Source organism: Microtus oregoni, unplaced genomic scaffold (genome assembly GCF_018167655.1).
Source record: "Microtus oregoni isolate MIOR12 unplaced genomic scaffold, Mior012 000001F_ref0000356, whole genome shotgun sequence".
NCBI lineage: Eukaryota > Metazoa > Chordata > Mammalia > Rodentia > Cricetidae > Microtus > Microtus oregoni.
In genome coordinates this window covers 33,134,801-33,152,581 of record NW_024543060.1, presented here as the reverse complement: position 1 = coordinate 33,152,581, position 17,781 = coordinate 33,134,801, and the positions used below count along the sequence as shown (strand labels likewise).

Genomic DNA, 17,781 nt, shown 5'->3' with positions numbered 1-17,781 from the left:
CTTCTGTAAGGCAAAGGACATGGCAAATAAGATAAAATGGCAGCCTACCAAATAAGAAAAAGATCTTCACCAACCCCACATCTGGCAGAGGGCTAATCTCCAAAAGATATAAAGAACTGAAGAAACTAGATAGCAAAATACCAAATAATCCCATTAAAAGTAGAGTACAGAGCTAAACAGAGAATTCTCAACAGAGGAATCTCTAATGACTGAAAGACATTTAAGGAATTGTTCAACATCCTTTGGTGTGGGACAATTGTCTATATTATGTCAATTATGTTTAAAAATAAATGCTGATTGGCCAGTAGTCAGGCAGGAAGCATAGGCTGGACAACCAGACAGGAAGTAGAAGCGGGTCAATGAGAACAGGAGAATTTTGGAAAGATGGAAGCTCCCTCTGCAGTCCTGTCCAGACAGAGAAGAGGCAAGATGTAAGTATGCCACTGAAAAAGATACTGAACCATGTGGCTAACACAGATAAGAATAATGGGCTATTGTAAGTTATAAGAGTTAATAAGAAGTCTGAGCTAATGGCCCAATCAGTTTATGATTAATATAGACCTCTGTGTGATTTCCTTGGTACTTAACAATTGTGGGAACTGGGCAGGACAGAAAACCCTCAGATAACAACCCTCTGTCACCAGGTAAGGCAAATCAAATTGACTCTAAGATACCATCTTAAACCTGTCCAGAATGACTAAGTCAAAAACACTGATGACAGCTTATGTTGGAAAGGACGTGGAGTAAGGGAAACACTTCTCTACCATTGGTGGGAGTGCAAACTTGTACAGCCACTTTGGAAATCAGTATGGCAGTTTCTCAGAAAATCGGGAATCAACCTACCTCAAGACCCAGAAGTACCACTCTTGGGCATATACCCAAAAGATGCTCAATCATATTACTAAGACATTTGCTCAACTATGTTCATAGCAGCATTATTTATAATAGCACGAAAGAACCTGAACGCAACCTAGATGCCCCTCAGTTGAAGAATGGATAAAGAAAATGTAATAAATTTATACAACGGAGTATTACTCAGCTGTAAAAAACAATGACATCATAAAATTTATGGGCAAATGGATGGAACTATGTAAGTGGATGCTGCTCTTTTGTTTCCCGGCTGCCCAGGCCCTAATAATCATACAGAATATATATTAATTACAACACTGTTTGGCCTATTAGCTGGGACTCTTTATTAACTAACTCTTGCATCTTCAATTAACCCTCATCTATTAATCTGTGTATCACCACAAGGTTGTGGCCTACCGGTAAGGTTCTGACATGTCCTTCTCCTTTGGCAGATACATAGCATCTCCCTGACTCTGCCTACTCTCTCTAGATCTCTTCCAGCCTGGGATTAAAGGCGTGCGCCACCAGCGCCAGGCCTCTGCTGACATTCTTTCAGTCCTCTGTCCTTTCTCCCTCGTCCTCCTAATTCATTAGCCTTTTTGTGTTGACTTGCTCTTTGCACAGTAATGCTCTAGGACCCATTGCCTCAGCTGTTCCTTTGCCAGTGTCTCAGACGTCATTCTCACGTCAATTCTTGTGACTTCTGCTTGTATATCTTTCACTTAAAGTAGTTTATAAAGCGTTATTAACTGCCCTTAACCTCAGTTTTCTTGTGTATATTACATCTGCCTGATTGGATTATGGTAAGGCTTAATTGAGATAAGCATATCTACACTGTTTAGCCTACCCTTCAATCCAGAGGGGAAATGCTATGTTTCCAACTGACATTCTCTACAAGAAATTAAAAGTAACTAAAATCTTTATTTTTTGTTTAATTTCTTAAATTTTTTATTCATTTTACATAGCAAACAGTTCCCCTCTCTCTCCTCCCCCCACTCCCCTCCCCACTCCCCCACTTGCCATCCACCTCTCAAAGGGTAAAGCCTCCAAAGTCTGGCACATCAAACTGAGGCAGGACCAAGTCCCCTCCCCCCAAGCCACCCCGTATCAAGGCTGAACAAGGCATCACACCATAAGGAATGGGCTCCCAAAAGCCAGCTCATGTACCAGAGATAGATCCTGGTCTACACTGGATACAAATGCCTAGCAATTACACTTGTTATACCCACACCCATACAGCCTTTCAGCAGTGACTGAGTAACAATTTCAGATTTCAAACAGCCAATCACCACAGAGAGACTCAGCAGCCAAAGTTTATGAGTAACAAATAAATAGTTGTAAAAATCATAAAGGTTATTCTTCTCAAAAAAACAATAAGAATATTTTTGTTCATTATTCTCTAAGTAGAATTGCTAGCCGGGCGATGGTGGCGCACGCCTTTAATCCCAGCACTCAGGAGGCAGAGGCAGGTGGATCTCTGTGAGTTCGAGACCAGCCTGGTCTACAGAGCTAGTTCCAGGACAGGCTCCAAAGCCACAGAGAAACCCTGTCTTGAAAAACCAAAAAAAAAAAAAAAAAAGAATTGCTTTTATTGCAAAATTATTTTTTGATGTCATCATAATTGCAATGACCTTCAAAACTATTCTATTATTAAACCATACAAAACATGAAAAATAAAATTGAGAGAACACAACTGCCTAAGTATCTTAAACATTTGTATATTTTATTCTAAGATGCCCTATTTTAGTCAGAAATCACAAATTAGTTCCAATTTTCCTTCCTAATGATGGCTTCATTATTTTAAAATGTGACTTAAATAGTAGAATTCCCATAGGTCACATTTGCAGTACTAGTTAAATACAAACGCTTAGTCCTTAACTATACTTCCTTTCTAGTAGTCACAGTGAGTATTAGAAATAAAGCCAAGCCACCGAGAAGCAAATAACAAGACGCATTATTAGAGAATAATAGACAGTTTGCCATAGACAGCCTGCAACAACCAGTTAAACAAAATTCCAAGGCCATGGGAAGAGGAGATAACTATTTTTTTTTTCAAGACAGGGTTTCTTTGTAGCTTTGGATCCTGTCCTGGAACTAGCTCTTATAGACCAGGCTGGCCTTGAACTCACAGAGATCTGCCTGCCTCTGCCTCCTGAGCACTGGGATTAAAGGCGTGCGCCACTTCCGCCCTGTGAGATAACTATTCTTTACTGTAGTAAGTGACAAGAAAACAAAGGGGATATTTTTCTAAAATGTGGCAGATACAATGGAAATCATAAAAGACAAATACCTAACACAATTCTGAAGAAGACCAAAGTAAGCAGAAGTTCTAGAAGCCCAGGCTTTTAGCATTAGTATTTACCCTAGGTGTTTGCAGGTAAGTTTTCCCTGTAAATTTGTTCTCTTGGCTGTCATACCTTCCATAGCTAGTCTACAACGGGCAGACCTCCTTGAAGTATTACCAATTCGCATGCTTCAAATTAAGTTTGAGAGAGAAAAACCTGAATATATTCTTCTACTGACATGGGTATTGACAGCAAGCATACAGTGCTCAGCACACATCAGGGGCTGCTTTGACTTCATATACAGCAACTGTGGCAGAATGTGAAACGTCTTCATAACCTAGAAGGTTGCACTGCTGGGGAAGGTTGTGGAACCTTCAGGAAGTAGAAGGTTGCTGGAGGAAGTGGGTCGCTGGGGGGTGGGGATCTTGAGGTTTTATGGTGGCTCAACTTCCTACTTGTGCTCTGCTCTCTGAATGCAGATTCTCAGTGACCAGCAGGCCTTCTGCTCTTGCTGCCATGCCATGGTGGTTTGAATTAGAATGGGCACCATGAGCTCATATGTGGGAATAGTTGATCCTCAGGTTGGTGGAACTGTTTGGGAAGGATTAGCAGGTGTGGACTTATTGGAATGGGTGTGTCACTGGGGGTAGGTTTTGAGGTTTCAGAAGGCCCACATAGCCCCAGTTAGTTATCTCTGCCTTCTACTTGCAGATCAAGATATAAGTTCTCAGCTACTAGTCCAGCACCATGCCTGTTGCTACGCTCCTTGCCATGATGATCATGGACTCTAACCCTCAGAAACTTTAAGTCCTCCCAAAATTCTTCCATCTTTGGCTTGGCAATGGTATCTTATCATATATATCATGGCATCTTATCAATGGAAAAGTATGTCTCCTGCTTCCTGTTATGTCGTCTCACCGCAACAAAATGATCCCTTGGCACAGTAAGCCAGAATATGTCCTCGTAAATTGCTTCTTGTCAGGTATTTGGTCACAACAATGAATAAGCAAAGTAACTCAAATAGGAAGTTGTCACAACAACTCTATCAATCATATGTTGTATCATTTCCATTTTACAAATATGTTTCAAGACTGAAATACAAAGACTCAGTTCACAGTCACATCATAAGATACACTGTGGAGCCCGAGTGTCAATCTATTCTCTATCCAGATTCTCGGCTCTGAATCATACAATGCTGCCTTTCTCAGGTTTCTTCTTTTTCACAGACATTTCCCCTTTGGGATATCCTGACATTATGAGATTTGTATTGCATGACCACACCATAGTGCAAACAGATGTCAAAGGAGAATTATCCTTAAAAGGATTGTGAACTATTATGTATTTGTTTCTACAGGCAACAGTGTATATGTTCTTTTAAAAGTGGACTGGTTTGACCAAACACCAGATGCACTGCATCCCTGATAAAGATACAAGAATAAGTTCCACATAATTAATGAATAATCCATTTCCAAATTGTAAATACATTAGAAGATGTAATAAATATAATTATAGAACAAATAGCAGAAATTCAAATGTTCCTCAAAAGAGAAACTTGAAAAATTGGCAGTGGCTATCTATAGCATGTATAAACTAATGGGATTGAGATTTTAAAAATCCAAACTGAATATATTAAAATATAATTAGAGTAACACTGAAATATGTCAGGAACTGCCCAGCTGACTAATCTTCAGGAGCTTGGTTCCTGAACATCCTCTACTGGCTCCATCCACCAAATCCAGCCTGCACACCCAAACCAAGGATACTAAAACCATGAATATAAAATGACTTTAGTACAAACACAATCTGCTTTAAAGTATTTTTTGATCTGCAATTGGATTTGATCTGCAGGCAGGCTATTCCAACAACCCCCAATCCATTGGATCCTGTTACCTACAAGTCCCATTCTTCCCCCAAACCCACCTATCCTCTGTGACATCAGCAGCTTTCTGAGGGAAAGGCTGTAACTGCACAGATGGGAACAAGAGGTGAATAACCAGTTCCCCAACTGGAAAGCCCAATGTCTAGGCCCTAGTCCCTGGGCCAGAACCATGCATGGGCTCTGTCTCAGCTGAACTAGTCAGCCATCAGGCAAGTTTCCTTCAGGCAGGCTGCTCTAACACTGCCCATTGATCAGACCCTGTAATCTACAAGTCCCACTCCACCCCCAGACACCTCAGCAGCTCCCTGAGATCCAGTGACTACACAGAGTGGGCCAAGAGTGGCTCCCTAAGACACAGACTGAGTGCAAGGACTGGACCAAGAGGCAAAGACCTTGCCTGCACCAACTGAAGGTAGAGATGGATAGGCGTCAACACAAGAATACATTCGACAACTTAAAAAGCAACATGGCAACACTAGAACCCAGCAGTCATACAACAGGAAGAGCTGCACATCTTAATCCAGAAAAAGCAGAAGAAAACAACCTTAAATATAACTTTATGAAGATGACAGAGACCTTAAAGAGGAAATGTAAAATTCCTTTAAAGAAGTGGAGGAAAAGTCAAATTAAAAATTGAAAAAAAAAATCAATAAATCTCTTTAAAAAACCCAAGAAAATGAAGGAAAAACAAACAGGGGAAGCAAATTGTTCAAACAGTTCAAGACTTGAAAACTGAAATCGCGGCAGTAAAGAAGACACAAACCAAGGGAATTCAGGGAATGGTAAATCTGGGTAAATGAACAGGAACAACAGATGTAAGCATAACAAACAGAATATAACAGATGGAAGAGAGAATCTCAGATGTTTAAGATATGATAGAGGAAACATTCATTGGTCAAAGAAAATGTTAAAGCCAACAGATACTTAATACAAAACATCCAAAAAATCTGGGACACCATGAAAAGACCGAACCTAAGAATAATTGGGGTAGAAGAAGAAGAACTCGAGCTCAAAGTCACAGAAAATATATTCAACAAAATCTTAGAAGAACACTTTCCCAAACTAAAAAAAGGATATGCTATGAAGGTACAAGAAGCTTACAGAACACCAAAAGGACTGGGAAAAAACAAAAGACAAAAAACAACAACAACAACAAAAAAAAGAAAATGTCAACTAAAGCGAAATACGTGGACAATTTTCATATAGTAAGGAGTAAATATATTAAGTAATGTACAATGCCAAATAAATTATCTTTGAATTTAAAAAAAAAACAAAAAAGTCCAATACCATATAGCAATCAAAATAAGAAGCATACAGAATAAAGAACATTAAGAGCTGCAAAGAAAAAAGGCCAAGAAAAATATAAAGACATATCTATCAGAATTACACCTGATTTCTCAATGAAAATCCTGAAAACAAGAAGGTCCTGGATAGATTGCTGCAGGCACTAAGAAAACACAGATGCAAGCCCAGACTAATATACCCAGCAAAGTTTTCAATCATCGTAGGCAGAGAAAACAAGATCTTCCATTGACAAAACCAGATTTAAACAATACCTATCCACAAACCCAGCCTTACAGAAAGTACTAGAAGGAAAACTCCTCTAAGGAAGCCAACTGCACCCATGAAGACGGAAGTAACAGATAATTTCATACCAGCAAAACCCAAAGTGAAACACACAAACACTACCACTGAAAAATAACAGGAATTAACAATCACTGGTCTCTTAATATCAATGGATTTGATTCACGTATAACAGAATGGATATGAAAACAGGATCCATCTTTCTGCTGCATACAAGAAACACACCTCAACCCCAAAGACAGACACTATCTCAGAGTAAAGGGTTGATGATGTGGGACTCTCCTCTGTATGCTATAAATATGTTTTATTGTCATTGGTTGTTAATAAAGAAGCTGCTTTTGGCCAATGGCTTAAGAGAATAAAGCCAGGCTGGAAATCCAAACAGAGACGTGGAGAGAAGGTAGGGTCAGTGAGGAGCAATGTAGCCTCCACAGAAGACAGATGCCTCTGTTGGAGTCAGCTGAAACTTTGCCAGTAGGTCACTATCTTGCAGTGGTGCACAGATTAATGGAGATGGGTTAGTTTAGAATAGAAGAGCTAGCTAGAAATACACTTAGGCTATTGGTCAGCAAGTATTGCAAATAATATAGTTTCTGTGTGATTATTTCAGACAGGTCTAAGAGGCTGGGAACAGTCTCCTGACTACAGATTGGGGAGCCAATGTGGGGCTGACTACATCCATGTAAAACCACATAAAACAAAGGAATTATAGACAAAAAAAGAACAGAGTTAAGCATAGCTTCTTGGTAGCCGGCATTTTTTTTTTTTTTTTTTGGATGGGTTCTGTTTGCTGGTGGGCACTGCAGCTCCTTTAAGAGAGGTCTTCTTCAAGGTAACAGAAAAAACAAAAGTGCAGTTACGAAACAGTGGCTTCCTGATTCCTGGTTTGTGTTGTCAGCATGAACTCTAGCTCCTTCAGGAGGCCAAACACTTAAATGGGGTCTGTGAGCAGTGTGTTACAAATTGCTTAATGGTGACACAGACCTACTGCAACCCTGGATCTGGGGCAGAGAGAATGGCTCTCAGAGCAGTGAATGTGCCTCTGCCATGTTGGACTGGCTGGAGCAAGCAGACAGGATAGCTGAGTTAGTACCATGCCCGCTTGACATTTTAAAAAAAAAGTGATCCTGGCCAGAAAATAATTACAGATATGCAAAAAAAAAAAAAACAGATTCAGATTTAAAAAAAAAAGACCTCTGAATGGGTCACAGTGTTAGATGAATGTACACAGGCTTGAGAGAGAGGAGAAAAAGAATAAAGAGACAGTAAAAGTAATTTAAAAGAGTATAGTCATAGATTAAAGAAACTTAAAGATAATAAATAATAAACTTATAGAAAAATTAACAGATAAGAAAAATAAGCCACATAAAGATGGAATACACACACAGCTGTGGCATCGAAGAGACTCTTCATAGAGTTTGTTAGCCATTTGGGTAAGAAACTGCTCTTGCCTGGACTGCTTGATGTTATGATGTATAAAATGGATATGCAGGACCCACAGTCTCCAACTACAGATTGAGAAAAGATTTTCCAGTCTAATGAACCTAAGAAGCAAGATATAAGAAAATAGACTTCAAACTAAAATCAACCAAAAGAGATGGAGAAGGACACCTCATACTCATCACAGGAAAAGCCCATCCAGATGAAGTCTCAATCTTAAACATCTATGCCCCAAATACAAGAGCACCCACATTTGTAGAAGAAAGATTACTAAAGCTTAACTCACACATCAAACCCCACACACTAATAGTAGGAGACTTCAACACCCCACTTTTACCAATGGACAGGTCTACCAGATAAAAGCTTAACAGAGAAAGAAGAGAACTCAGAGATGTCTTGACTCAAATGGACTATACAACATTTTACCCAAACACAAAATATACCTTCTACTTAGCACTGCTTGGAAACTTCTCTAAAATTGGCCATATACAAGGTAACAAAACATACCTCAACAGATACAAAAAAAAAAATTGGAATCATACCTCAACAGATACAAAAAAAAAATTGGAATAACTCCTGTATCTTATTGGTTCATCATTGCTTAAAGTTAGAATTCAACAACAATGCGGATTACAGAAAGTCTACAAAATCATGGAAATTGAAAGTGCTCAACTGGATCACCCCTGGGTCAAGGAAGAAATAAAGAAATTAAAGACTTGTTAGAATTCAACAGAAATGAATGTACAACATATCCAAATCTATGGGACACTATGAAAGCAGTGCCAAAAGGAAAGCTCATAGCACTAAGTGCCTACATAAAGGAAGTGGAGAAATCTCACACTAGTGACTTAACAGCACATCTAAAGTCCTAGAACAAAATAAGCAGACTCACCCAGGAGAAACAGACAACTGGAAATAACCAAATTTATACTTGGAATCATTAAAACAGAAACAAAAAATACTAAGAATCAATGAAACAAAGAGCTGGTTCTTTGAGAAAATCAACAAGATCGACAAACCTTTACCCAAACTAATTAAAAGGCAGAGAGTGAACATCCAAATTAACAAAATTAGAAATGAAAAGGGGACATAACAATAGACACAGAAGAAATCCAGAGAATAATTAGGTCATAATTTGAAAACCTGTACTCCATAAAATTAGAAAATCTAAAAGAAATGGACAATTTTCTGGATAGGTACCACATGCCAAAATCAAATCAAGATCAGCTGAACAATTTAAATAGACCTATAAACCCTAAGAAAATAGAAGCAGTCATCAAAAGTCTCCCAACCAAAAAAAAAGCCCAGGGTCATATGGTTCAAAAGCAGAATTCTACCAGAACTTCAAAGAAGAGCTAATACCTATACTCCTCAAATTGTTGCACACAATAGGAAAACAGAAGTAACATTGCCAAACACTTTTTATGAGGCTACCGTTGCCCTGATAACCAAACCATACAAAGATTCAAGAAAAAGAATTACAGACCTCATGAACATTGATGCAAAAATACTCAAAGTACTGGCAAACTGAATCTAAGAACACATCAAAAAACAAAAATCATCCACCATGGTCAAGTAGGCTTCATCCCAGAGAAACAGGAATGGTTCAACACACAAAAATCTATCAATGCAATCTGCCATATAAATCAACTGAAAAAAAAATCCATATGATCACCTCATTAGGTGCTGGAAAAACATCTGATATGTTTTAACACCCCTTCATGATAAAGGTCATGGATAGATCAGGGATACAAGGAACATACCTAAACATAATAAAAGCAATATACAGGAAGCTGACAGCCATCATCAAATCAAATTAAATGGAGAAAAACCACCATTGACTGGCTTCATAAATTTTCTTAAGAAAAACTGTGTATTTTAGAAGAAGAAACATTTTGAGATCCCTGTTGACTAAAATGCTATAATGTCCTATAGAATTAGTTCTATGGTTTGAATGCTTATCCTTTGCAAAAGCCATGTTCAAATTTAATTACTGCTAAACAACAATAATAAAACTTAGAGATGAGTGGGCTCTGAGGGGGAAGCCTTTCTGAGTGGAGCTGACGCTGTGACCACAGATAAGTAAGCCTGCCTGTCTCCTGCTCTCACAAGCTCTCTGGCCTTCTGCCAGGTGAGAATGCAGGAAACAGGCCCTTGCCTATTGAACTTCCCAGCTCTAGAGCAGTGACATAATAAATTCTGCTCATTACAAATTATCTAGTCTCCAGTCTTCCGCTATAGTAGGGAAAATAGGCTAGTCAGCCAGCACTCACTTGGACTCTTTCATTTCTCGCCGTGAATATAAACTTGAAGTAGATAACTTTCCAGTTCACATGAAATTAAACATACAGACAAGAGAAGTCCATATGCATGAGAAATTTCCAAAACTAAATACTTAAGATCCATTAAGATGCTGAGGTTTAAAAAGTGGCAGCAGTTACTATCAACATGAAACTGAATAAATAGTGTGGATGTTCAGCTAAGTAACTTCTGCAGCATGCTCTAGGCTCAGCCCCATCAGTTAGAAATCTCTGCACAGGGTTTATTCTAACAACCTGGCCCCATCCTGCTTTCCCAGCATCCCCCACCCCGAGAACTACGTACAAAGCAGGTATATGTAAACTCTTGCACCCCGGAACTGACTTCCAGCCTATGTGGGGCAGCCTACACATCCAAAGTACTTAAGTAATAATGATGCAAAGAACAACACAAAGGACTACAGGCAATAACAAGAGAGCTGCGACAAAACCCATCTAGAGCTTCTTCACAAGATACCCAGTTACCTGCAAAACCACCTACTTCAGAAAAATCTAGTCAAAAAGACCCAAAAATTAAAAAGAAAAGAAGACTTAAATACTTTCAGAAGGAATTTAAAAATTGCACAGATTATCTGGAAAGATATGAACAATAGAGGACATAAACCGGAGTACTAATGAGGACATTTGCTTCCAAAATGTGGACTGGAACCTCTGTTATCCAGCTCCACGTTCATACTGGGATGGATCAGACAGATTCAACTGATCCCCAGAAGTAAATCCAAATCCAAGATTTAAAGCTGTTTGATGTCACTAATATTCTGTGAAAATTTCAAGTGTGTCACTGAGGCTTCTTGCGTACTGTGGGAGACAGCACATTGTGATCGAGACAGCACTGGCAGGGCAGGAAGTAAAATTATCAAAGCACTGCAGCACTAATGGCCCCACTTAAAAGCATTTTCAGTCTCCTTTGTGCTGCTCTGCACTTCCTTCAAACAACTGCGAAGCCGTTGAGTTTCCAGACTCTGCAGCAGGAAGAGCCTAATGAAGGCTTCCAACGACTCACACTCCGGATCACAACAGTTCTGCTCCGTGCTTAGGAGGCCATCTCACGCTAAGGGCAGTTTTGTTCTGGAGAAATTCAATCACCCGAGTTTACTTCCCCTTTAGTACCTCTCAGAAATGCTTAGGGAACAAATAAATTAGACACGTTAGGCCCTCTCCATTTTATAACAGTGACCTTTAAGGTGATAATCCCATGCTGTCAGTTAGCCTTTATGTAATAATGATTTTATGCAAACTGTCATCATACAAATAAAATGATTTTGACTCCACATAGACAGTGGTATAAAGTAACTAACTATTAGTAACTATTGGAATGCACTTGTCACAGGTACTATCTAGTTCAGACCACACGGGCCTCTCTGAAGCATTACTATTAGTTCATTTTTGTAAAAGAGAAAACTAAACTCAGGGATATAAAGTGGTTTCTCACCCCACTACCAAGTGGTGGAGACAGGATTTAAGATTAGGTTTTTTTTTTTCTCAAAATCTCTTAAAATATACATTCACTTACAGAATTTTGCCCTGTCTTTTTTTTCAAGAAAGAGCCTTAGTATAGAAAGCAGCTCTGGCTGGCCTGGAACCCGTGATGCTCCTGTCTCAGCCTCTTGAGTACTGGTATTGCAGGTATGTACCTAGCTTTGGAAAATGTCTTATTTCTAAACACTTAGGAGGGACCACACCCTTTCACACAGACCTACTAAGGAAGTCATTTATATGTTAATGTTCGACACTGACCTGAGTTTTCCTCATTCTGTCCCCAGTTCCCAAGGAATCTCTCTACTCTTAGCTTCTTACTCTCTTCTGAAAGTGCTCATATGCAAGTGTGCTCGTTACAATTTAACTCATAATGCGAAGAGCATACCGATAAAATATACAGGATAACATCATGTATCTAACTACAAAGCAAGGTTATCTCACACAGATCCAAGACAAAACTAAATATATAAACAGTCTTTGAATTTTGTTTTTTATATGGAATAGTAAACCTTTCTTGACCCATTCTAAGTTGTAAGATTCCAAAAGAACTTCCTATTTATGTTGTGAAGAATGGAAGGGGACAGAAGTTATGACTAAATTTCAGATCTGCCATAATGAAGATTCAGTCACATAAACACAGCGACAGAAGACTGAAGTGAAAAATAAGAAAAGCAAGCTTGTACCAGTGCTACTTGTATGACCCTGTGCTGGCACAGGATTGGGCTGCAGTTTGGCGCCATCTGGTGGTAACTGTCTATCACAGTGTTAATATCTAGGGATCAACCTAACAACCCATGGTTGAACGAAGCACCTACGTCCAATCCTAAATTTTCTGGTTTGGTGTTATGACAGTTAATTTTAATTGCCGACTCGACAACGCCTAGAATCACTTGGGAAAAGTCTCCATGAGGGATTGTCCAGATCAGGTTGGACAGTGTGGGGTTGTCCTGATTGCCTTCACTGATGTGGGAAACCCAGCAGAAAGGGAGGCAGGTTCCTTGGTTTACGGCCCTGTACTATTTAGTGGAGGAAGAAGGCTGAGCACTAAACAGGCAGAAGTTTATTCTCCTCAGGCTCTCAACTCTGGATGTGAGCACTTGCCTATGGTCCATCCCTTGAGTTCCCAACACGATGGGTGTGTGAGCAGAAAGGAAGCTTGAAATGGATGGTACCCATTGTGAACATGGGTCCAGAATAGGACTGGGGAGAAGCAAGGCTGCTTCCAGCTTTCCTGCCTCGAGAAATGGTTGTTGCCCATTTTCCGACACAATTCCGCCATCCTACCTACACTACTTGGAGAGGGAGTTTACACATCTAAATTTACGCTATGATGGGATGTATTTTAAAGGATTCTCTTTGTTCTTGTTTTTTAAGATGGACAACTGAAAAACTGGGAAATGGTCACAATGATTACACAGCAAAGTATAAGCAGTAATGTAGATATCAGTGGTTAAATAATATATATATTACTATTTGAGCTTTTACAAGTATCTGAGATTCCCCACTGTATGCTGTGAATATGCTTTATTATCATTGGTTACTAGAAAAGCTACTTTGGCCTGTGGAAGGGCAGAATAGAACAAGGTGGGAAAACTAAATTGAATGCTGGGGAAAAGAAGGTAGAGTCAGACAGACACCATGTAGCCACTGAAGGAGACAGATGCCAGAACCTTACCTGGTAAGCCACAGCCTTGTGTTAATATACAGAATAATGGAAATGAGTTAAGATATAAGAGCTAGCTAGCAATATGCTTAAGTGATTGGCTGAGCAGTGTTATAATTAATACAGTTTCTGTATGATTATTTCGGATCTGGGCAGCTAGGAAATGAACAAGCAGCCGCTATCTACAAGTATCCAAGAGAAATGGTTGGTAAAACTATTGCTATCTTAGTACCTTCTAAATTTTCTCATATTCTTGTCTTCAGTCTTTACTGAGGAAACAGGAAAGAGATATATTACCAGAGTAAAAAGACCTACAGTATGATAAGTGCTGTTGTAATTAGCTATCAAATTTATAATTTTAACATTCTCATTTATATTTACAACTATTAAAAAACTCATCTCAGAAATGGCATTTAATTTCAGTAAAACTCTTAGGATCGTCAAAGAAAAATATAACTTTCTCAATCGCGCTCTTCTTTACCTGTTTTCTCGTTCATACATTTCCCTAGAGGCATTTCGAAGCTGCTCAATTTCCAGATTAGTTTTCAATCTGATTTGTTCCAGTTCATCATGTAGTTTATTTTCATATTCTGTTTTATAATGGTCTCTGCAAAGACAAAATAAATAGTCATGGTTTTCTTTCATGAAAAAAAAATAAACTATTGTTTTTTAGGTAATATTTTAATCTTGTATGAAATATGTTTAGAAAACTTGACCATTTTAGAAGGGCTTTGGAATCTCTAAAAGCACTGCTCCACACTAGTACCAGACTTGGACCACATCACTGCTGTTGCTGGGTGATCCCCTTCCGTGCCCTGGGTAACGTACAGGCTGAGGCCTGAAGACTCATGTACTCAGATGCTGCATGTTCAGACACAAAGAATAAAATGTAATACCAGATCATCCTGACTCGATAAAGCATTTCCTTCTCAGCACGGCAGACAGAGTCAAAGTGTGGAAAAGGAACAACCCTTGCCTGGATGACACGTATTTCTCGTACATATCTTCTCTAGCCTTCTTGCTCCCCTCCAGCTGCCCCTGCAGCCTCTCCAGGCGATCCTCCTCGTGCGCACAGCGTACGCTGAGCTCCATGTTTTGGCGATTGAGGTACTCTTTATCCTTCTGCAGGAGGGTGACTGTCTGTTGCAAGGTGGTTACCTATAGAAATTCAGAGACATGTCCAGAGCGAGCTGTCACTTCTCAAGGTGGACTTTCCCTGTGTGTATCACATAAAAATTCTCTTTAAAAAGTGATAAACTTGTTTATGCAAAATTGCCCACAATGGTATAGTATTTGTGTTTTAATAAATAAAGCTTGCCTGAAGATCAGAATGCAAAGCAGCCACACCAGTCAACCATACAGGTCAGGCAGTAGTTACACACACCTTTAATCCCAGCAGCTACACTAGTTAGCCATACAGTGTAGATGGTGGTGCACACCTTTAATCCCAGCACTAGAGAGGAATATTAAGACAGGAGGAGACAGGTTTCAGTCAGTCTCAGTCTGAGTACTCTTGGAGGCAGGAGGTAGAGGTAAGAGCCAGTGGCTGGCTGCTTTGCTTTCCTGATCTTAAGCTTGAACCCTAATATCCGTCTCTGGGTTTTTATTATTCATGCTATAATTGCCTGCTAAGTCTCTCTCTCTCTCTTTTCCTGGCAACTACATAAAAAGGAGAAAAATATGATTTTTCCATAATTTTATCCTGGGCTGTTTGTCCACTAAGATATAATAAACACGAGTGAGTTTACTGGGAGCTTACCTCTTTTGATAATTCACTTCTTTCTTTAGCCTGAGCTATGTGAGAGGCTTCAAGTATTTCATGTTTTCTCCGAACTTCAAGTACTTCCTGTTCAAGAGCATCGCGTTCACTATGAAAACAAAATCAAATACACATGGAAATACAGAAACCTCTTTCACAGTTGAAAGGGGTTGAGTGGCAAGAAGCTGACCAAAACAGTGGGGCTTTTGTGTATCTACTTTTCAAATTCAGAAGGTTCAAGACCTTGTTCAGATAAGTAACTATGAACATTAGTGTTACATAAATACATAAAGTACACTAAGCAGTAAATTACACAACTCTTTCTACGGTACAAATTCATTCTCCCCAACTCTATTTTTGTTTTGTGGTTGCTGTTGCTGTTTGGGACATGATTTCACTTAATCCACACGCCCCAAGAACTCACAGCATTTCTGTCTTGGTTTCCCCACGCCATGATTACTAACGTTCACCTTAGGCTTCACTCTTACCTTGAAGTCAAAGATTTTAAATTAAATATAGATTCAGGCTTTATTAATGTACAAAAAATCTATTATAACTTCAAATAACATTGCCCAGCAACACATAGGCACGCATTCAGGGCACTGCTCCAGTCCCACGTGGCTATGATTTAGCCAAACATTTTAGATTTCTCCATCAGACTAGCCTCTCCCACCAAGACCTGGGCCAAATCCTTCAATGGGCATCTATTTTTTTTTTTTTCAAGAAAGGGTTTCTCTGTGTAGCTTTGGAGACTGTCCTGGAACTTTGGACCAGGCTGGTCTTGAACTCAAGAGATCTGCCTGCCTCTGCCTCCTGAGTGCTGCTCAGCTTCAACTGGCATCTCTAAAACTGAGCAGAGAAATACGTATGCTTCTACCCTCCTTTCCCCAAGTCAGAACAGCCTTGGGATTTCACGGACTCCTGAACTGCACAGGAGAACTGTTTTCTTTCCACTGCTTTTTCAATGCCACGAGATGAAAGATGCATCCTGTTCTCTGACATACTTCACCCGAGGCTGCAGATTCTATTGATGATGCAGGATAAAATATGATTAATGAAGCATAGAGCAGCCACCCTGCCACAGAGATTTAGTTGAGATGGTACTGTTCACATCTTCTTTCCCCACTTAGTGCTAGTAAGCCCTTGTAGACAAAGTCTTTTCCTATCAATGGGCTATAACTCATAATAGTCAGCATTTATTTCTATACATAGGTTGTACTATATTATATTTAGGTGCCGGGAGGTTTTTCAGTTGACTATTGTGGTGTTAACTGGAACTAAAAGCATCAATATAATTTTATGCAGTGTGTCCTGCTCTTCTGTCTTCCCTCTCTCCTGTCCCTGTCAAGGAATAATGGCTGATATAGCAATGATCACAGCCCAAATATTAATTTTGAAATAGCACTTCCTGCTCCTCGAAGTCAGAACTCTTTAGAGAAAGGTCAAGGGGACTTCATGTCATGCCAGGAGCTGTAGAGCCGTGCAGCAAAAGTGGCTCCAATCTAAGTTAGTGCTTTTTTAACTGCCACATACAATTTTATGGAGAAATAAATTATTCAGAAACATTTGAATCCTAGAGATGATTTAATAGCTATATACCCATTAATTTAATATAATTGTGAGAACTTATCAAGGGGCATATCCCCAGGTTACCTTATATTTCCATGGCTTATCCTTCTCTTTTTATTCTGTGTAGTGCTGACGATTGAGCCCAGGGTCGCGATGCTACATACAGTAAGTACCAGGCTGGGATTCGGAGTCAGGATTTTTGTCAGAGTCCATGCTGTGTTCAGGAACTCATCATCCTACTTCCTGCTTCAGCCTCTCCAATGCCAGCCGGGATTGCAGGTCTGCAGCCACCATACATGGCTTGTCTATTTTTCTAACTTATTCATGAACCAAGGATTCAGTTGGAACCCCCCCTTTTCTACTGTCCTATTTTGAACATATGGAAGTGCTTATATTTTTTAATAAAGGTTATATTTTTTCTTTTAGTTTTTTTATTATAAAAATAAAAAATAGAAAATACTATAATGAACATACATGATTCTATTAAGCAACCTTGATAATTATCAACTATAACTTGTCTTGTTTCATTTGCTGATGAATGAATCAGGGAGTTCTAGATTATTTTGATGATTATAATTTTTCTCATTTTATTTACTATTTCTGTAGATTTAGAAAGGAAAATAACATCAAAATATGAATTATAAGTATCACCTTACATCTCATTTTATTTTATTCATTATTATTAAATTTATTTAAACATTCTTTTCTCATTTTACATGCCTATCCCAGTTCCTACTCCCTTCTCTTCCTCCTGCTCTCCCCACCTTCCCGCTACCTTCCCCCGACCCCAGTCCCCCATCCACTTCTCAGGAAGGGTAAGGCTTCTTCCCAAGGGGGGTCAACTTTGAGGCAGGACTAAGGCCCTTCTTCCTATATCTCAGCTGAGCAAGGTATCCTTCCAAAAAGAATGGGTTCAAAAATTCCAGTTAAAGCACTAGGGATAAATCCTGGCCCCA

At 39.3% G+C, this 17,781-nt stretch overlaps 1 protein-coding gene across 4 annotated transcripts in view; it reads right to left on the bottom strand.

Annotated features, from left to right (window-relative positions):
* Pibf1 (progesterone immunomodulatory binding factor 1) overlaps positions 1 to 17,781 on the bottom strand; it is a 149,491-nt gene that overhangs the window by 99,380 nt on the left and 32,330 nt on the right. For all 4 annotated transcript variants that reach the window (XM_041675467.1, XM_041675485.1, XM_041675495.1 and 1 more), the window contains 3 exons: positions 15,257 to 15,365; positions 14,474 to 14,655; positions 13,979 to 14,104 (listed from right to left, as the gene is read on the bottom strand). In XM_041675467.1, coding sequence (XP_041531401.1) covers positions 13,979 to 14,104; positions 14,474 to 14,655; positions 15,257 to 15,365 — 417 coding nt within the window. The remainder of the gene's footprint in view (positions 1 to 13,978; positions 14,105 to 14,473; positions 14,656 to 15,256; positions 15,366 to 17,781) is intronic.